The 19,037-nt window shown below is 43.0% G+C and overlaps 6 protein-coding genes across 7 annotated transcripts; 4 read left to right on the top strand and 2 right to left on the bottom strand.

The window, feature by feature from the left end:
* The first annotated feature begins 4,241 nt into the window (after nt 1-4,241).
* Nucleotides 4,242-5,743, top strand: LOC115765752. Of its 2 annotated transcripts, none has more exons than XM_030709414.1 (2): nt 4,242-5,535; nt 5,616-5,743. In XM_030709414.1, the coding sequence occupies exons 1-2, from the start codon at nt 4,345-4,347 to the stop codon at nt 5,733-5,735; spliced, it is 1,311 nt and encodes a 436-aa protein (XP_030565274.1). In that variant the 5' UTR covers nt 4,242-4,344; the 3' UTR covers nt 5,736-5,743. The 2 variants fall into 2 exon arrangements, with proteins under 2 accessions (XP_030565274.1, XP_030565275.1); XM_030709415.1 differs by having other exon boundaries at nt 5,611-5,743.
* A 4,608-nt stretch (nt 5,744-10,351) lies between these two features.
* On the top strand, nt 10,352-11,121 carry LOC115765758. The gene has a single exon (XM_030709421.1). It carries the CDS (start codon nt 10,482-10,484, stop codon nt 11,106-11,108), a length of 627 nt encoding a protein of 208 aa, XP_030565281.1. The 5' UTR covers nt 10,352-10,481; the 3' UTR covers nt 11,109-11,121.
* Nucleotides 11,122-11,226: 105 nt separating this feature from the next.
* On the top strand, nt 11,227-12,030 carry LOC115765759. Its single transcript, XM_030709422.1, has one exon. It carries the CDS (start codon nt 11,344-11,346, stop codon nt 11,956-11,958), a length of 615 nt encoding a protein of 204 aa, XP_030565282.1. The 5' UTR covers nt 11,227-11,343; the 3' UTR covers nt 11,959-12,030.
* A 2,712-nt stretch (nt 12,031-14,742) lies between these two features.
* Nucleotides 14,743-17,082, bottom strand: LOC115765649 (protein TAPT1 homolog). The gene is made up of 3 exons (XM_030709306.1): nt 16,878-17,082; nt 16,209-16,813; nt 14,743-16,111 (listed from the first exon to the last, which is right to left on the bottom strand). The coding sequence occupies exons 1-3, from the start codon at nt 17,065-17,067 to the stop codon at nt 14,924-14,926; spliced, it is 1,983 nt and encodes a 660-aa protein (XP_030565166.1). The 5' UTR covers nt 17,068-17,082; the 3' UTR covers nt 14,743-14,923.
* A 163-nt stretch (nt 17,083-17,245) lies between these two features.
* Nucleotides 17,246-17,970, top strand: LOC115765651 (nuclear cap-binding protein subunit 2B). Its single transcript, XM_030709308.1, has 3 exons — nt 17,246-17,372; nt 17,429-17,646; nt 17,706-17,970. The coding sequence occupies exons 1-3, from the start codon at nt 17,325-17,327 to the stop codon at nt 17,902-17,904; spliced, it is 465 nt and encodes a 154-aa protein (XP_030565168.1). The 5' UTR covers nt 17,246-17,324; the 3' UTR covers nt 17,905-17,970.
* LOC115765650 (peroxiredoxin-5, mitochondrial) lies at nt 17,962-18,971 on the bottom strand. Its single transcript, XM_030709307.1, has 3 exons — nt 18,852-18,971; nt 18,506-18,640; nt 17,962-18,437 (listed from the first exon to the last, which is right to left on the bottom strand). Exons 1-3 carry the CDS (start codon nt 18,939-18,941, stop codon nt 18,108-18,110), a joined length of 555 nt encoding a protein of 184 aa, XP_030565167.1. The 5' UTR covers nt 18,942-18,971; the 3' UTR covers nt 17,962-18,107.
* Between the last annotated feature and the right edge of the window lie 66 nt (nt 18,972-19,037).

Below are 19,037 nucleotides of genomic sequence, written 5' to 3'. Positions count from 1 at the left end.
CTAGGCAAGTAAATGGTTGATCATTAGGCAGCTACAAAATGTTTGCAATACGCATTTTCAATTCAATTTGCGGCCATCATCCTGGATCAGAGTACACAAGCCGGGCTTAACTTTTTCTTTCCAATAATACGTGTTTTATATGCCACAAATTGGGCGCATAAATCAACGCTAACGAGCACTCACTGTGCGAGGCGGGACGCACACGTAACGCTACCGTACCCCCAAAAGACGAAACAAAATGGCCGCGATTCTACGTGATTGATAAAATGGCGTGTCCAACATGCGTTGGCATTGCAATCTCTCAGGCGTGAAGTGTGACGACCTCAATGTACACGATTTCTTAAACATTCCATTTACAAAAACCGCAGAAACAATATTTCTCATTCGCTCGCTTTTATAAGCCGAAATAAATATAAGTTGGGAATGCTATCTTGTTAACTTATTATCCATTCTCTGTTGATTTAAATTTAATTTTTTTATAAACATTAATCTTTATAATACTTAAACTTTGTTACATTGGTATTTTAGTATATTTTCTGTAAATTCTGTTAAAATTCTACACTAAATTGCTTCTAGAAGTTTTGAAATTTAATTAATTTTGATTATTTGCTTTCCAACACTGGAACCAAGGTAGCCAGAGTCTGTCAAAATAGTGGAACTAAAGGTATGTTATGTGTAACTGTTATTATTGATGGTAGCATCTATTTTTTCGGCAACATTTAGAAAACTCTTTGTTATAAATTAAACTATAAAGACAAGACCAAGAAAAGTATGAGAAATAATTTGGGGTCTATGTAAGCAGAAACGTCGATCCTGGAAGAGAATATCAGTCAATAGCTTGGAAAATGAGTTCGACAATTACTATATTTTCAGAAGAATAATCATGATTTTTATAATGCGAATTCCTGTATATGCGAATACGTACAAATTTGAACTGTATTTTTAAACATCTTTTACAATATCCAGACCTAATGTTAGTAAAAAACAAAACAAAATCTTCCATAATTAATTAGAAATATAAATAAAAATTAAAAATAATGGTAAAGGAATATTTTCAAAAATTTTCAAATAAATATTTCTACGAAAATTAAAGACAACAACAGTGTGAATAAAAAACGTGTGCTTACGCATCGGATTTGCATTATATTTGATCAGAATATGAACTACTTACATATATGTGAGTCGAGGCATTTGAACCCCCTACAATCTCAAGGCAGTTAAGTAAATTTAAATAACTTTGTTTTGTTTTTGAACTGGAACCCGCCCTGCTGGGCTGCTACTAATGAGTCGCGGCAATGTTTTCATTTTAAACTGTATTGGCGCCTTGGTGATTCGTTTTGTATGCGCCCCCAAGGCAGGAGACCAGCGTGCAGCCGGCACTTGCCACAAGGGGCTAGAGTCGTGCGTCTAGTGTCGCGGTTCTTTTTGGCTTTTGTCGTGGCGCGTCTGCTAATGAGCCGCTCAGTTGATTTTGGGTCTTATTTATGGCACTTGTCTGCTCATATCTTTGCTTTGTTTCCAAAACATTTTGCTGTTGCATCAATTAAGAGATGCCCGCTCGGACACTCGGACTCCGCGGCTACCGTAGCCAAAAGAAACAAGTTTGGGGCCAACTCAAACTTCAACTCGTTAAATGTCAGCCGGAAAAATGGTTTGCGGTAAAACGAAAAACATGAAAATTGAAATGTTTTATTAATATTTTTCAACAGCTCTGACGCAAGTTAATTAAAGATTTGTCTTCTAATGTTTTTCTTTTATTTTTTTGTTTCATCTGATGATTGCCGTTGCAATTGTTTAACTCGTGACAGTTAGGACAGATGCAATAGAAAAATGTTGCCTTAAGCTAACGAAAATTAAATAACAAAATGGTTATGGAAGTGACGAAGATTAAACATCCTTGCAGAAAATTGGTCATTGTAAATGAATATTCTGATATTAGAGCCTCTAGGTAGTAAGTCGAGAATAAGTATTTTTAGGTAAAATTCAAAATAATCTTAATGAGCTACATTAATTTTAATTAATTTTACTTAGAGGCAAAAAAGTTATTCAAGAGCGTGAAGAAATTCTTAACAGGATACAGAATAAGTATTAAGAAAGATAGGTTAAAGAGAGATGGGAAATTTCTGACTCGGTAGCCTGTACGGCAACCTTTATCGATAACGATAATTGATTTGTCAAACTATCAAAACTATAATGAATCGATAATATATTGGTAAACCTATTGAGAACATATTAAAACATATAGGGTAGCACATTAAGGTCTTCTAATATATGTATACATAAAATAAAAAGTGCTGTGCATCAAATGCACAGTCTTAAAAGATAGCATGATATGCATTTTTAGTATATTACCACTATGTTGAAATCAAAATATACATATTATTATATATCACATATATAGTGACTATATGATATAGTAATCGTATCCGAGCTGTTTGCGATATACGTATGTATTACTAAAAGCAACAAAAATACACAATAATAATATTAATATTAGTAAATAATATTATGTGCCTTGTTTGCCCTATTTGTGAACTTGTCCTCTCACGTGCCTTTCATATGCCATGTCTTACAAGTTTTAAGCAAAACGCGTTTTGTCTTTTTTTTGCCCATGCGCTTCACATTTTTGCCCATTCAAACATTTATAGCCTTGTCGGGTGAGCCAAATAGACAACGGCGCAAAGACAGCAACAAATACAGCTACAGATACATGGAGATATAGATATATAGATACATAGATACTTATGTACGTACATTTTGGCCAGCCCGCATATTGGGCGTTTACATTTCAGCCCAAACTAGTTTTGGGAATTTAGTGTTGCAGTTGTATTTGATGTTGGGCTTGTCTCTGCTGGCATTTGTAAATATTTTAATTATTTTCATAACGCCCCGTTTGCCAGGTCTTGAGCCCCATGAGGTAGCCAGCCCCAATCGATAGAGTTGTGGTTTGAGCTGGGCTTTTATTTTTCTTCACCTGTTGCCCAATGTTTGATGACACTCGCTTTCTTATTAGCGGCTCATTAGCGCTGCCAATTGACGCCTTTGAAATGCCACGCCCATCAAATGGCATGGCTACACGCAATGGCAGCTCGTTAGTAGCCGCTGATTACGCACCCAATCTTTAACTTAGCGCGCCGAGCCGACTCGATCTGAGCTGAGCAGCAATTATTTGCACGCAAATAAACAATTCAAAACATCTTTGGGCGTTTATCACTGGCCGCGCAACCTGGGACAGCCGCTCGGCGTTTAATTTTACGGCTTTATTAGCAACAGGCAGCAGCAGGTAACTGCCAACTTGGCAGCTTGGTAGTTAGTCCAACAGCCCAACCCGTCCAGCCAGCTGGTAATTTGATGGCCCCCAGGGCAAACACCAAGTGCAGGCTATTCAAACTGAGCTACTGTCTTCGATGATTTGATTTAACAGCTACCGCATGGACAGCACCGACTCCAGCTGCAACTGATGATTACGGCATGGTTGGAGCTTCCAGTTGGTCTGAGGTGTCAGCTGAACCTTAGGCCAAACCATGTGCTGTGCTGGAAATACAAAAATTGACATAAAAAGTGTTTCTGTATGCAAAGAGGGATTGAAATTAGTAGGGGGTATAAATTGGATCATATTCTACGACCCGAAAAACTGAAGAAAAACTGACGTTTAAAGCCGCGCAAGGCAAGCTTGGAATTATGTTGAATATGCAAATGGTATCGAAATTTTTTTGTGTAACTCGCGTTAACTTCAGATATGCCCAAAGCCGCGCCAATTTCCCACCCTCGATCCCCTAACTGACCTGACAAAATAATCCAAATAAAAGAAATATTTCAATTATTTTTATCAAAACACATTAATTTTCCCATATTTAGTTTTATTTTTGTTTTTAGTTTGCATACATGCAAAAGATGTTTCCGATGCGCTGAAAATGAATAGCATTTTGAAATATTGACCTTCTATGATATTCTTATTAAATCAAGAATACCTGTTTGTGATTGTAAATGTGTGTTATATGAGTTTCCAATTTGAGAAACTATATTTCTGCTCATCTTCCTGTAATTTAATACATATATATACATCTCTCTCACTTTCATTAAATAACTAAAATTATAAAAAAAAAAAAATAAAGCGATCAAGTTTTTCTTAAGAAACCTTGTAATTATTCCCCTTATCATATCAGCTTTTTTTTTGTAATCAACAAATCCTACCTGAGCAGGCAAGGGCAAAGGCATACACGTCTCATAAATATACGAGCTGTTTAGCTAAATACAACAAATTACTCCTCCCCAGTAATTCACAAGGCTTTTACACTAATTTAAAAATTGTTTTAAAGAATACGTATTGCATTTTCGCCGAAAATGAGCACCTCTACGTTGTCCACTCCAGTGGCCTCGAAGTCGGTGCTGGTCAAATACAAGCGCTTGGACAAGGAGGCCAGGTCGCCACTTTTCGGAGTACTCGATAAGTTTAGCATTGCCGAGCAGGTGGAGGTGAGACGCAACTCCAGGCAGCTTCCCCAGCTGCTGATGGCCACATGGCGCGAGACCTACACTTGTCTAGATTTTGAAGAGTTCCAAAAACAACTGATCGGCGAGGCACTGCAGCAATTTCTGCGCAAGATGCGCCGCCACTTCAGCAGCGTGCGCTTCAACAGCGACCAGCTGCAGGAGCAGCTCAATCTGTTGGAGCGCTGTGGCATTAACGAGCTGCCCGGCGTGCGCGAGTGCGAGATCCGTTGGGATAGCAGCAAGGGCGACAACTGTGCCATGTGGCCGCTCCACTCGCTGCCCAAGCTGCTGACGCGTCTGCATCGCCTGCAGCTGCACATGCCCGTGCAGATGGGTTTCGTTGAGCAGTTCGGTCAGCTGAAGCTATTGGCGCTGCACGAGGATGTCTCGCCGGAGGCATTCGCTGCCATTTGGGACAGCTGTGAGCGCTTGAAGTGCTTACAGATATTGGGGAGCGGCAAGGCAGATATAACCGGCATCTCCAGGTGCACAAAACTGCAGGAGTTAACGCTACCCGTGGCAGCCATAGATGTGAGCACCGCTACGGAGATTTGTCAGCTGCCGCAGCTGAAATTCCTTGAGCTGCAACAGAAGGAGGCGAACGCAGAGACGACACTCGTTGCCATGTCCTTGATACTGTATTGCCGTACCAACGATATCAAAACAATACAGATCAATGGCAGCCACTTGGGCAGTGCCGAGTGGCTGCTCAGCCTGGAGCTGCAACGCTGCATGCGGCTGGACGGGCTCATGCTGATCGATTGTCAATTTGGTGCCATGGACGTGACGACGCTTTGCATGCTGCCGATGCTCAGCTATGCGGCATTCTGTCATTGCTCCAATCTCAACAATGAACAGGTGGCGGCCTTTGTTAACGCCTGCCCGGTGCTCACACAGCTCTACTTGATCGACTGCCCCCAACTGACGATCCAGCTGCTATACAGTCTGTTTAATATGCGTTGCATAGAGCAGTTGGGTACTCCTGCTCTAGGACTGTATTTGCAAGAGGGTGAGCCACTCCTAGAGGAATTCAAGCTAAATGTAAGTACATGCTGATGACCACAATTATCCAGCTCCTTCTCCTCCTCCTCTTCCTCATACTTCTTCTTTGCACAGTTTAGCAAGCAGCAGACACTGGAATTGCTGGAGACACCTTTGGAGGACAGTCATGTGCAGCACGTGCAGTTCATATTTCTTCAACCCGAGTCCAGGCAGCAATAAATGTTTCTAGTCCGTTTTGAATCATTAACCATTTGCTTTCTCTGCTTAGCCAGGCGCTGCCGTTTGAGCCGCGAGCTGGCTCAATTTTGCCCCGACTTGTTGCTAATTGGCCGCCCGCCATGTGGCGATTTGTCAATGTGCCCGACTCCACGCATGCGCCACGCAATGTGGCCATACACGCAACACGATTTTCAACAACAAAATTTGTCATTGGCAACTTCCATCGTTTTGGGCGGCCGTTTTGTCAGTGGCCAACATTGTGGAATGCTAACAAATTTGTGAACATGCCACAGTTAACAGCTCCATGTGTGTGTGTGTGTGTGTGTGTGTGTGTGTGTGCGTGTGTGTATGTGTGGCCCACCCATTGTTATAATTATTGGGCGCCCATGTACAAGTGACAATTCAACTTTGACTGGCATTTGTGGAGCACAAGCAGCAACAAGCTGCATGCAACATGTGTTCAAAAGTTGTTTCGCTTGTCGAACGGGAAATCAAACAACTGTTGAAGTTACGCTTGGATCTGGCGCTGGGAACCCAAACCTAACAGGTAGTATAGACAGTTGCGGAACTGTAGATCTACCAATAAAATTGTCCGGAATTATGGATATAAATGATGCGTGGATACTTATTGACATCTACTCATTCTTAGTATAGCTCTATTATGGAATTATAGATATAACTTGTCTTTGTGTTTTGTTATCTACTCTCTCCCAGTATATCTCACTAAAATTGTGCCATTCTAGTTAGTGCGAAAGGAGCTATCCAAAAAATATTCAGTTTATATAATAGAAATGGAACGAGATGTCGAAACAGATCTTAACAAAAAATACTAAATCTCTTCCGCGTCGGAATTCCTGATCCTGAGGTCTGATCAACGCGCTAAAAAGAAAGAAGAGATTTTAAAAAGAAAATAAAATCACAAAAAATAGTTACATACCTACGGACAATAATAGACTTCATTAGGGTTCTTCCATATTAGCAAAAATTCAATTGTTCACATTCGCATTGACGGCCGTTTTGTTGAAAAGATGTTATATTTAAATGCAAAGACTATTTTTTATAAAGAACTGTCATGCGTTCTGCAAGCCTGATGAATAATTTTTGTATGGAAAATTGTTGGTGCTCCCAACGAACTCCAATGAAAACTGAATTGGTATGAATAAATCTAGTAGATCTTATAAGCAGATCGCGAAATTTAAACCTCAATTGCTCCCAACTTGCGAGAGTTTAACTCAACATTGATTTCTACTTTTATCTGTATACCTCTCTCTTTCACTCGCTGCGCCTTACTGCCCTACTGCATACTCTACCCCTTTGAGCAAATGGTGACTTCTCAGTTGGATTTGCACTAATTCGTTTTCACACTTTTCATGCTTGGGACAGGCTGAAATGGCCGTAGGGGCTTTTGATTTTTGCCAGCGCCTAATTTCGTAGACCGATCTTATATCAGGCTGGCTGTCTCCGCCCCACGATGCCCGGCAGCAGTTGCGCCAGCTCGCTAATATTTATATTTGCCCTGCATTTCTTTTGCACGATGCAAGCGATTTGATAAGCAAATGGAAATGCAGCTCCAACTGGGTGAACTGCCAGACAGGCACAAGCCGGGCGGCACGGGGCCGGCAAGCGATGTCTGCGGCGGCGAAAGGTGCGAATAAATAATTTTCAGTAGCCGCAACGGCCACCACTCGACGACCCACTGCTGCAGCCAGAGCTGGAGCTGAGACCCAGACCGAGTCTGGACACGGCGGCCAGACAAATATTTTATTGCAAATTTGCTGATATTGGACGACAGGCGGCCACTGCAGCAGTTGGCCGGCTGTTTTGCATATTAAATTTATTTTATTGAATATAGACAAAGATATGGACAGATAAACGAGTATGGATTCAAGAGTATTCAAGTTTGATGAAAGTCGCAACGATACTTTTTATCAAAATGTATTATACATATATCGATAAGAATAAGTGAAGAGGAGTGAAATCGATAAATTGAAGTAAAGTAGTAAAGTGTTGTGTAACTTTAAACAAAAGCTGATGTGGAGTTGCCATACTTACACGAAATAATAAAAAATATTACATTTATTAGCTTTTAAATTATATGAAGTATACAAATTTTGGCTTACAGACCGAACCAGCCTAACTTGGCAACCTTTTCACTGGCCTTATTAAATACGGCTTAGTAGAAACACTTTAGGGGCAGCCCTCGTGTGCATTTAGATTACTGGCTTATTGTATTACTAAGCCCCCCCCCCCCCCCCCCCTGAAACTCTCAAACTCTTGCCAGAGCTCTGCCCAACACTCTCTTCAACCGGGCCCATATAATTGCTATGACGCCATGCTAGGAGCCCAGCGGGCGATGAATTATTAATTGCCGTTGATTTGCATTGAGATTTCTTGGCCCGGGTTCATTATTAGAGCACTGTTTGGCCGAAATGGTTGCAGCCATGAAATTGCTAGCCAAGTGTAAACATAATAATCAACGGGCATTATATGTCGATATATGGCGATCAGCAAATGCGCTTTTGCTGCAAAATGGCCGCCGGACAGCGCGGCCCCCAATTGACACCTGAGCGTCCGTTGTTGTTATTCTAATTGTTGTTGTTGTTGTTTTTGTTGTCTGCCGCTGCTGCTGGTGCAACTGTAATTGTTATTTATGCACTTGCATTTAACTGTAATGGCATGCGGTCCGCCATGCCCCGTGGTGGTAGGCGTAACTGGAGCGTTTTGGTAGCTCGGGACGATTACACAAGAGTTTAGCACTCTTAATTGTAGCAGCTGCCAGAGCTGTATGTGTGTTCGTGTGTGTGTGTGTGTGTGTGTGTGTGTGTGTGTGTGTGTGTGTGTGTGTGTGTGTGTGCATATTCCACATAACATGCAAATACAAACGCCCCTTTTCAGGACGGGGCGCGTTGTGTTATCCACACTGTGCACACAAAAACGGTGAAAATCAAAAGCAAAAAAACAACAAAAGGATGCCCCAGTCAGGAATGCCCAGCTAGGAGATACCCTAAGCTCAGCGCCTGGTTGCCGTTACCAACGAGAATAATTTCGGCATTTATAGTCCGATTTTTTTGAAGTTTGCAGGACAAAAATATGACACACAAAAGTGTGTAGATACTTACGCCTAAGGCTATAACTCTTAAAATATCATACAATTTTTGAAGGGATGAAAATTAAAATAAACTTGATCTGCGCTGACAATCGGCGTACCTACGTTCGATTCGAGTTCAGCTCTCTAGCTCTCTATACGAACGCACAGACCTATTGCTCTTGGTCAGGAGTACATTGGGCCGAAGATGAATTCTTCTGCCTGTTACAAACACCTGCACAAAACCATTACACCATCTTAGCCCATTTTCAATGGGTGTAGGGCATGAAAACAAAGAAAAAGAAAAGCTAGCCGCCAAAACCACCGCCGCAGCCGCCGCCCGAGCTACTAGGCAAGCACACGCGCTTAAGTTCAACTTGAGCCCAAGACGATGATGAGGCGGACGATGATGAGGCTGACGATGTCGACGGCGGTGACGGTGACGATGGCGATGGCTTGAGTTGAGTTGAGTTGCGTCGAGTTGACTACTGTGTTGCAGGCCGTCTGGTTGGCAGTGTTGATCCCTGGAATTTGACTTGGGCAAAGGCAAAAGGCAAGCGGCTTTTGTGCTGCTCGCAACCACTTAACTCGCTTAAGCGCTGTTTGCTTGTCAAAATTGCAGCAGTAGCAGCAGCCGCCGCCACCGCAAATAACAACAACAGCAACAACAACAACAACAGCAGCAACAGCAAAAGCCACAAGACACGTCTCTTGGCAAGATGACGCAGTCAGAATGGCTCCTCAACTGTAGCCAAATGAATTAACCCTTTTACTTTGCACACAGCCAACGGATAAACAGTGGCTGCCAGCCACAACAACAGCAGCAACTGATTTGTTATATTCCTGCAGCTACTGTCGGCGCAAAGCTGTTGTTGTTGTTGTTGTTGTAGTTGTTGTTATTGCCGTGAGTGTGGGTTCTGCGTTTTTGGTCATCAACATACACCCGCGCGAAAATGTTGACAAAACAAGGATCCAATCCAGTAGCCAATTGAAGCATAAAATAATGCAACTAGCCTTTAGAAAATACGTTAAAAGCAGAAGATAAATAATGCCGTTGAGCAACACTGGAGACGTACAAATTAGAGCTCATCACTCAATTGGATAAACAGCAACAATGGCACGATAACAGAGAAACTCTCGATAACAGAGAAATGCAATGCAATCGATAACAGAATGTTAATGCTTAAGTGGGACTTGCAAGGCGTTCTAACATTTTCGCAACACTTTTTGGTGTATATTTAAATACAAATGCTTACCGCTTGCCACTCGAGATGGCGAAGCGGTGGAGAATTGCGCGTAAATTCGTTGCGGTCTTGGTGTTGCGCGTCATCAACATAATCGCCGTCAACGGGCCGTCAACAACATCAAACTGCCAGCAAAATGTTGCTACTGTTTCCAGCGGCAGCAGTCCAACGAAGACCAAAACCAAAACAACAACAACAACAAGAACCACAACCACATTGGCAACGGGGCAAATGTGAAGAGGTTTTTTTTATGATGAGCGAAGCACTCTCAACTGCCTCAGCAATCCATGGACCCAACAAAAGCGTGTCAAACATACCTTGCAAAAACTGTCGGATGCGAGACCAAAAACAAAAAAAAAAAACAAAACAAAAAGAACAAGGAAAGAGGCAACATACATATTTATATTGGAGTATAGACAGTGTAAAATCGGGCAATAATGCGGCCGGTTCTGTTTCAGTTTTACACCGTTGAGACTATACTGAACATGTTGATCATGTTCTATCATATACGCGGATTTCTGGCACATCCGCTGGATTTTCTGGAATTCCGGCAACAGTTTACTCACTATTTCTTCTCCGTGTCCTTCTATATTTTCACAATATTAACTCTATTCGCGAGTATCAACATTTGCACCGGACACCAGTGCTCCTTGAGTGAGGAAATCATACGCACCGTATGCGGCTTTGTATTCTACATAACCATTTCGCTGCTGACCCTGGAGGATGCGGAGTCGGACTTTCATCTGATGTACCTAATGGTTGAGCACGAATCAGAGGTGGAGCGACCGTTGCATCCGTTCTTTGAGTTTATGCGCGCCCAGGCGTTATGCGCTCTGACCTGCGGGGTCACCTATTTGCTGCACGCCATCGTTGTCATTGATGTGTCATTGTCGAACGAGGAGGACTCCGATTTCGAAAGAATGGTTGATGATTCCGATGAGTACAGCGAGAATGTTGAATATATACCCGCTCGTCTCTATCTCCTGGGCGGGTTGGTGCAAACGCATCTTGAGCAGTACGAATGGTTTTATAATTTTGCTCGCGGTGCTCCGCTGCCCATTTAAGGGTTTCCAAAGAACCTCCACAATCCTGGCAATTCAGTTAGCTGGCAAAAATCAAACATTCTGTGCGAAAACTGTCGGATTTAAGAACAAATAAAAATCAGTTTTAAATATATAACTACACCAAGACACAACTATTTAAATAGTAAGCTAAGGAAAGAAAAAAAAACACGCAAGAAACATTAAGTGAATAATAATTGCATAAAACATATAGTATTTGGTGCCAAATAGGTTAATAATGCGTCCGATTTTATTCCAATTTTACACAATCGAAATTTTACTCAACATGGTATTGATGTTCTGCCATATCCACGGGTTTCTGAAGCAATCTCTGGATTTCTTGCCGCTCTGGTCACATATTTGCCACTACTTCAGTTGGGCATCCTTCTATATATTCACGGTGTTAACAATTTTTGCTAGTATCAACATCTGCACGGGACATCAATTTTGCATTTTTGAAGAAATCGTACGCACCATGGTCGGCTTTTTATTGTACATTTTCATATCGCTGATGATCCTGGAGAATGGAGAGCGCGACTTCCACTTGTTCCACACTCGGGGTGAATATCAATTGGAAGTGGAGAAGCCACTGCATCCAGTCTTTAGCTATATGCGTGTACAGGCTCTCTGCGCTCTATGCTGCGGCGTCATCTATCTGTTGCACGGTGTCATTGTCATTGATGTTCTGATCTCCAACAAACAACGGCCAGATGAGGATGAGAGTAGCAGCGAAGGCGAACCTGGTGCTAAAATACCCGTTCGCCTCTATGTCCTGGGCGAGATAGTTCAGTCGCGTCTCCAGCGTTACAAATGGTTCAATGATTTCGATCTTGGCGAAGACTTGAATATTTAAATATTTACCATTATATACAGATATTTTATGTATGTATATTTATAAACTTTTGGCAATGCGGTCTTTACTAAACTTCATCGTATGACGTCAGTAACGCAACAGTTTTATTGTAGCCCATGCCCGCGAGTCCAGAACGTGACGACAATGTGCCGCACAGATAACCAGCTGGCTGGCACGAAGGGCGCATGTGCCGGACTCGCGCTCCGGCTCCGGCTCCGGCTCGCGACTGATGAAAATCAATAAATTATGGGCTAAGGCCAGTCAAGAGCAAGGCAAAACGTTGGCCCTGCCCGGCTTCTCATCCAAAGTTCTTCATTTTCCACACAGTTTGCCTGGCTTCGCACTGGTTGTGGCTGAAGGTCGTAGGTCGTGGGTCGTGGGTGCCCTTTTATTCATTCATAAAACTGCGCGTTCACTTTCCGTTTTGCCTGCCTTACTCAAGGCTATTTTTAACGCACGCCAGCCGGCCGGAAATTATGTGTTTTTGGAGACAGCTTTTTAACGCAGTCGCACATGGGCCAAAAACTTTGCAAAACTGAAAAGTCTTGCATTCAAACTCCAATTTTTTAGTTACAGTTAAATTAACTTTAACTTAAACAAGTAAAAGGTTCTAGTCGGGAGCTCCCGACTAGGGGATACCCTGAACCCTCTTCTTCCAACATCAAATGCATATATATATTCTATTTTAGAAGCTATATGTCAAGTTTGGTGACTCTAGCTCTTATTGTTTACCAAAATTGCCCAAAAAAACAGGATATCGATATAGATTTTTATCGATTGCTTGGAAACGGAGTAAGTTATCGATTATCGGAAACAAACTTGATCTGCGCGGGAACTAGGAGCATCTACATCTAAAATTTCTGATTCCTTGCGTTCATACATACGGACGGACTAACGGACAGACAGACGGACATGGCTAGATCGACTTGTCTGTTGATGCTGATCAAGAATATATATACTTTATGGGGTCGGAGATGCTTCCTTCTGCCTGTTACATACATTTGGCTTTCGTACAAATACAATATACCCTTATAGCCATTTTTAATGGGTTCAGGGTATAAAAATCGACTATGCCCATTTATAATATCATCGCATAGACTTATGTAAGAAAATATAAGAGCAGCCCAAAAAAAATCGGATTAAATTCGAATTGTTTAGTTACGAATTAGCTCACATTCTGCTCACATTCATAATCATATATCTAAAAATATAATATACGATGTATATATCCTATTGGTCCTGTTGTTGCACTAGAGCGCACATTAACGGCCTAAAACTATGTAAAACTATCGAAATGTTGGTTGTCTAACCGGAAACTTAAAAGGCGCGAGCTTGTGCAAAAAAAAACTGTATACATATACATGGGAAAATCAATAGGAATGCCTAAGCGGCACGCGGCACACGTGTCCTTGAAAAGTAGGGGATCCAAAACAGATTTGACCCACGACCATTCATGAAAACCCAAAGGCAATTCATGAATGGAAGCCAGCCACAGTCGAACTCGAACCGAAAGCGGGGCCAAATGATTCGATGGACATGCGCAGTTAAGGATTTTCTGAGGGGTAAGCCCAGAGCAATTTTCCCCTATGGCAGCTCTGACGTAATTACGCTCAAGGTCAGCGTAGAATTTCATTCATAAAAATGAAACGCCCAAAGGCGCGGCGCGTGTGTAGCGGTAAATTGCGTGTGTGTGTGCGTGTGCGTGTGTGTGTGCGTGTGCGTGTGTGCGTGCGCACGAGTGTGTACGTGTGTGTGTGCAGGAGCGTATTACTGTGTGTGCGTGTGCGCTTGCATTTCGGCGTGTTCAGGCGCGTGCACGCCCAAGGTGAGCTGAGCAGCCGTATTAGCCGTGCGTATGTTTTTGGCAGCAGTTGCGGGTACAAAGGCGGCCTTTTTGCTGCTTGTTGATTTTTCTACGCGTGTAAACACGATGCCAGCGAATAAAGCCATTTTCATTCATGAAACCATGCAAAATTGGCCGGCGCCCCGTCTCGCTGCCCAGCAACTAATTTGCTTAAGTTTTGTGTTAACATTAGGCTAACTTCAACTCCCGCCCCTAAAATGCTCAATGAGTAATCTTCAGCTTGGGTGCACTGACTCACTGGGCTAGGTGCCTTGCTGCAAGCATGGCAAGGACCAGGAAAGGAAAGCCCACACAAGTGTACAGCGAATATTAAAGGTTACGCAGAGGCGTTGCGGATGTTGGCACGCATTTCCGGTTAAATTTATCATGTTGGGCAAACTTTGATTACATGGTTGGATGGTCAGTAAATGAAGTATAATTGGTTATAACTTTATAAGAAGTCCTTGATTTCCTTCCTTGTCTCCCCATTAACCACAATGTTGGTAGAATTGGTAGAATAAGCTACTTTCTTTTATTTCTTTTATTTACCCTATCACATTAAAAATCGCGCCGTTAGACACAGTTAAGCCTCGATTATCGGGACATTCACTAACCGGCAACATCTTTCTCTTTCTCATCCAACTTCACTCTCTCTCTCTCTCTCTCTTGCATTGCCCAAAAAAGTATGCAATAAAATGTTGTGTTACAGCAGCTAACAGTAATCTGGGTTAAATTGCTGTAAGCTAACAGCATGCAATCAGTATTGGAAATTACCGCATAGATCAGTGTTAAATATCAATGCCCAAGGTGGCAGTTAAATTTGAATTGAAAATCCGAACCGCCGTTTATGTTCTAGCCGAAGAAAAGGCAATAACAAAGATTACGTACGCAAATAAGTATAATAAACAAATGCATATCCCACTTATGAGGGTACAATAAAGTCAACTTTATAGAGAACATCATCAGCATACATTCCTAAACTAATACAATACATATAAATTTCATTTCACATACGTTATTAATTACCAGGGCTTTATCCAGGCAAGGATTTCCAGCTCCAGGGGACTCAAGCGATTTACTATAGCCACAAGCGACATAAAGTAATTAACTAAACAATCCTAACTACGTTGCATTGCCGCCAGCATTTGGCGCAATTGGCTTCTCGTTGAGACATTGCATGCCCATGAAAGGCTCGGACTCTGAGCGCTTGTGGGTTCGCTTAGGCAGCCCCTTGACTCGCTCCAGCTGTGCACTGTTGCTGGCCTCACCGCCAGCCGCATCGTTTAGCTGCATAAGATCTGGCTCACTGCGAGCCAGCTCCTCCTCCTGGTAGACTTCCTGGGCATTAACATTTGAATTCACATTGGTCACCTGCTCGTTAAGGCACACATCGTCTAGGTCCACATCGCTATTGGAGAAAAGCGCTGTGGCGCCCAACTCCAGTGAATTGGTCACATCCAGCTCTTGCTCGCTGGTCGCCTTCTTTGGAGTAGACGTTGAGGTAGCACGTGAAAAGTTCAGACTCTGATCCAGCGGCAAAGCAGTAGCCGCCACATGTGACGGCTTTAAAGGTGCGCTGCTGCCGCTGCTGTTAATATTATTGTTGTTCAGTATTTGCAAATTTGGAATGGCGAGACCAACAGTTGCTCCAATAACGGGCACATTAGTCATACTGCTGGGCGTGGAACTGTTTCTTTCCGTCTGATGCTCCTTCATTAGCTTACATGCCTTGCCCAATGCACAAATGGTCAGGCAGATACGCAGCCCCAAGGCAAATAGGTAAGCCAACAGGAAGAGCAGCCATGCAGCTAAATTGTGAAATGACACCGCTGTGTAAATGGCTTTGATGAGCACCACTGCCAGCGGAAATGGTATAAAGCCCATGCGACGCGCCACCAGGTCTGAGTGATCCGAGAAGGCATGTTTCTGACGCGTCTGAGTCATGTCATAGGCCAAGCTCGTCGTGTACTCCCGATAGATGCTCTCGGGTAGCTCGTTAAATCTCGTGATGAAAGCATGCTTCACCCAATCAATAAGGATTTCCGTGAACAGGACAGCAAAACAATCGGGCAGCATGACACAGAACTGTGTGATGCTCCAGTCGAATTCTTTCATAGTCTGAATCATCACGATGAACAGCAGCACAGACAAATGGAAGCGTTCGCGCACATCGCTGCAGGTCAGCTGAAACAGATTGTTCTTATCGAACTTCTTGAACACAGAGCCCTTGAGCTCCACAAAATTATTAGATATCATAATTGTGAGGAGGCCCTTATTGTTGGAATTGACAGCAACATTTAGACAAGTGGCCTGCAAGAGTTAAGGAAATGCAACATATTTAAAACCAGCTGGGCAACGGTTTTTCAATTTCATATAAGCTATGGATAGCTATCGATATTTTACCCACCTGAAACATGATGAGGCCGCTGTGCAGGAACACGTAGATGAGCGTAAAGAGAATGTGCGTGAGAACGCCAAAGTGCTCGCGCTTGGAGTGCTTTGGCTCTGTGGCCGTCCAGAAGAGAGCATCAATGGTATCCTGACCAAAGGCGGAGAGCAATCGATCGCCCACCTCAAGCATATTGTAAAATATATACAGCTTGATGATGGACTGCGATTTGATGATGTGGTAGACACGATTGGTGTCCACAAGCAGCATGATCAGCGTCACTGATATCCAGATGGCACCCTTGAGTAAATCACATATTTCAGCGGGGGATAGTAGGCGCTGACCACCGCCGCGCAGTCGACAAATGCGTGCCACAGTGCGCGTCAGCAGCGACCAAACGGCCAGCAGAAATCTCACGGGCAAAAATGTGTGTATATAGAGAAAGGAGTCAGCGCACTGCATAATGCCATAAACCATAAAACGCTCCAGATCCCGTGGGATGCGCATAAAACTGTAGATCTTCTGGCGACGTGCCGAATAACGCTCCTCGTCGTGCTCCAACATGTAGCCGCGTGTCATTTCCACTTTGAAGAAATCATAAAATGTGCTCGTCTCCGAGCCGGCTATAAGGCCAATACGTAAGGCAAGTAAAAATCCTGCCACGATTCATATATTTTTCGTATTTACCAGTGTGCAAGCGCTGCTGTGCAGCTGTTGCTGTAGCGCCAACGTCATCCGGAACTGTTGGCAGTTTGACCTTTGGTAGTTTGTAAGTTTCTTCATTTTGCAGGTCCTCGATGCGGTTGTTGTTAGCGCTGACATCACCGCGAAAACGCAGCTGTCTTTTAATACCGCTGGTAGTCTGAGAATTATGCATTTAATTCCTTTTTTATTTTGTTTGCGCTGTCGCTTTGTGAGCTTGGTAGCTAATTATAGTTTGTTTTGCTACGCTGTTTCTTTTACGCGTGCAGTGTGTACACAAAAATGATAGCTGCCCATATATTTGTAATGCAGCCCTGGTTGTTCCATAATTATTAATCGCATAGTGTGTGTGCACACTGACATTATTTTTAAGCCAACAAAATTTGGATATTTTGTGTTTGATTTGTTGTATTTATCAACTCAATAAATAATATGACTGCATCTATAGACTTGAGCTCCTATCGTGATCAGCACTTTAAAGTAAGCATAATTAAAATCATTTTCAGAGCCTGTAATTTATTTGTGATGTTCTCCAGGGCTCACGTTCGGAGCAGGAACGCTCTTTGCGTGACTCGACTACACTTTATGTAGGAAATTTATCATTTTACACAACCGAAGAGCAAATACACGAACTTTTCTCACGTTGCGGCGATGTACGCATCATTGTGATGGGCCTGGACAAGTATAAAAAAACGCCTTGCGGCTTTTGTTTTGTTGAATATTACACGCGTGCGGAAGCGGAGGCCGCCATGAGGTTGACGCAGCCCCATCTAGTAAAATTAACCCGATACACTAACTTATGATACATTGCAGATTTGTAAATGGTACGCGGCTGGACGATCGACTGATTCGTGTGGACTGGGACGCGGGCTTTATTGAGGGCCGTCAATATGGACGCGGCAAGACGGGCGGACAGGTGCGAGATGAATATAGAACAGACTATGATGCAGGCCGAGGCGGTTACGGCAAGCTACTATCCCAAAAGATTGCGCCGAACACGGACAACCGTTAGAGATAAGATCAACACTTTAGCCCAACTAGATATTAAACAAAAAACCATTAAGCATAGTTCTTATAATTGCAGTTCTTTTATTCACTACATAGTTTCGCTTCAATATATAATTGAAAACATGATATTTTGGCGCTAGGCCACGGCACTAATTATTACATGATTCGTTTACTACAAGTAAATATTGGGAAATAGACATTGCGCGTTTACTTCTTGCCAATTTTGTTGGCCAGCGAGCAGCTCAAGCCAGTGCCATCGGGCTCAATGTTTAATTCCTTAACCTCGCCGTTTTGTACGACCATGGAGTAACGCTTGGAGCGCACACCGCCTAGCGGTGGCAGGTCAATGTTCACATCCAAAGCGGATGCAAAAATGCCAGCGGGATCGGCTAGCATGCGAACCTTGCCAGCTGCTCCATGCTCCTTGCCCCATGCAGACATCACAAACGGATCGTTTACAGAAACGCAGACGATTTCGTCTACGCCCTGCTCCGCTTTAAGCGAGTCTGCTGAAGTTACGTAGCCCGGCAAATGGGTCTGTGGGCAAACACATGCGTAAATACCAATTTTAAAAAGTTAAATGATATTTTCGATAATTAACTTACCTTTGAGCAGCCGGGAGTAAATGCACCGGGCACACCAAAGAATATCACTTTCTTGCCATTTGTTAGCTCGCCGGTGTTTATCTTATTGGCTGGCGAGTCCTCGAAGAGGTCCACAGATGGCAGTTTGTCTCCAACCTAGAAAAATACACAAAAGCCAACAAGCGCAAACACACACACAGCATACAAATGCATTAGTGATAGAACTGATGTAACCTTGATGATGGCCTTGCACTTTGTGTCATTCTCTTCCGCCCAAATCAATATTTATTAGGCATTTGCTTGTGCTTATATAATTATTTAACTACAATTGTTTTCAATGTGCTTGGGATGCTGAGCTATAACCTACCTTAACCATGGCTCCAAGTGTTCTGGAAAAAGATCGCGCGTTAGTCTTCGTAGAGTTAACAACTCGGCTAAAAAAATTGCACGCCTGCATTTCTGACACTGGCACCACTCACACTTGCTCAATGGCCGATGCAAAATATAGAGTTGCCAGGCCGTTGCAAATAAATCTGTATCGGATATGACAAAG

This window comes from Drosophila novamexicana, unplaced genomic scaffold (genome assembly GCF_003285875.2).
Source record: "Drosophila novamexicana strain 15010-1031.04,08,12 unplaced genomic scaffold, DnovRS2.1 tig00000986-arrow-arrow-pilon, whole genome shotgun sequence".
In the NCBI taxonomy this organism is placed as follows: Eukaryota; Metazoa; Arthropoda; class Insecta; order Diptera; family Drosophilidae; genus Drosophila; species Drosophila novamexicana.
This window is presented reverse-complemented; position numbering and strand designations above follow the sequence as displayed.

What these genes read in the sequence shown, in the direction of transcription:
- LOC115765752 (XM_030709414.1), top strand. Translation starts at nt 4,345, where the DNA reads ATGAGCACCTCTACGTTGTCCACTCCAGTGGCCTCGAAGTCGGTGCTG. An exon ending in TAGAGGAATTCAAGCTAAAT is followed by an intron (nt 5,536 to 5,615) that starts GTAAGTACATGC and finishes TGCACAGTTTAG; the next exon opens with CAAGCAGCAGACACTGGAAT.
- LOC115765758 (XM_030709421.1), top strand. Translation starts at nt 10,482, where the DNA reads ATGCGGCCGGTTCTGTTTCAGTTTTACACCGTTGAGACTATACTGAAC.
- LOC115765759 (XM_030709422.1), top strand. Translation starts at nt 11,344, where the DNA reads ATGCGTCCGATTTTATTCCAATTTTACACAATCGAAATTTTACTCAAC.
- LOC115765649 (XM_030709306.1), bottom strand. Translation starts at nt 17,067, where the DNA reads ATGCATAATTCTCAGACTACCAGCGGTATTAAAAGACAGCTGCGTTTT. An exon ending in ACAGCAGCGCTTGCACACTG is followed by an intron (nt 16,814 to 16,877) that starts GTAAATACGAAA and finishes TTGGCCTTATAG; the next exon opens with CCGGCTCGGAGACGAGCACA. An exon ending in GCGGCCTCATCATGTTTCAG is followed by an intron (nt 16,112 to 16,208) that starts GTGGGTAAAATA and finishes TAACTCTTGCAG; the next exon opens with GCCACTTGTCTAAATGTTGC.
- LOC115765651 (XM_030709308.1), top strand. Translation starts at nt 17,325, where the DNA reads ATGACTGCATCTATAGACTTGAGCTCCTATCGTGATCAGCACTTTAAA. An exon ending in ATCGTGATCAGCACTTTAAA is followed by an intron (nt 17,373 to 17,428) that starts GTAAGCATAATT and finishes GATGTTCTCCAG; the next exon opens with GGCTCACGTTCGGAGCAGGA. An exon ending in GAAGCGGAGGCCGCCATGAG is followed by an intron (nt 17,647 to 17,705) that starts GTTGACGCAGCC and finishes GATACATTGCAG; the next exon opens with ATTTGTAAATGGTACGCGGC.
- LOC115765650 (XM_030709307.1), bottom strand. Translation starts at nt 18,941, where the DNA reads ATGCAGGCGTGCAATTTTTTTAGCCGAGTTGTTAACTCTACGAAGACT. An exon ending in CACTTGGAGCCATGGTTAAG is followed by an intron (nt 18,641 to 18,851) that starts GTAGGTTATAGC and finishes GTATTTTTCTAG; the next exon opens with GTTGGAGACAAACTGCCATC. An exon ending in TTACTCCCGGCTGCTCAAAG is followed by an intron (nt 18,438 to 18,505) that starts GTAAGTTAATTA and finishes GTTTGCCCACAG; the next exon opens with ACCCATTTGCCGGGCTACGT.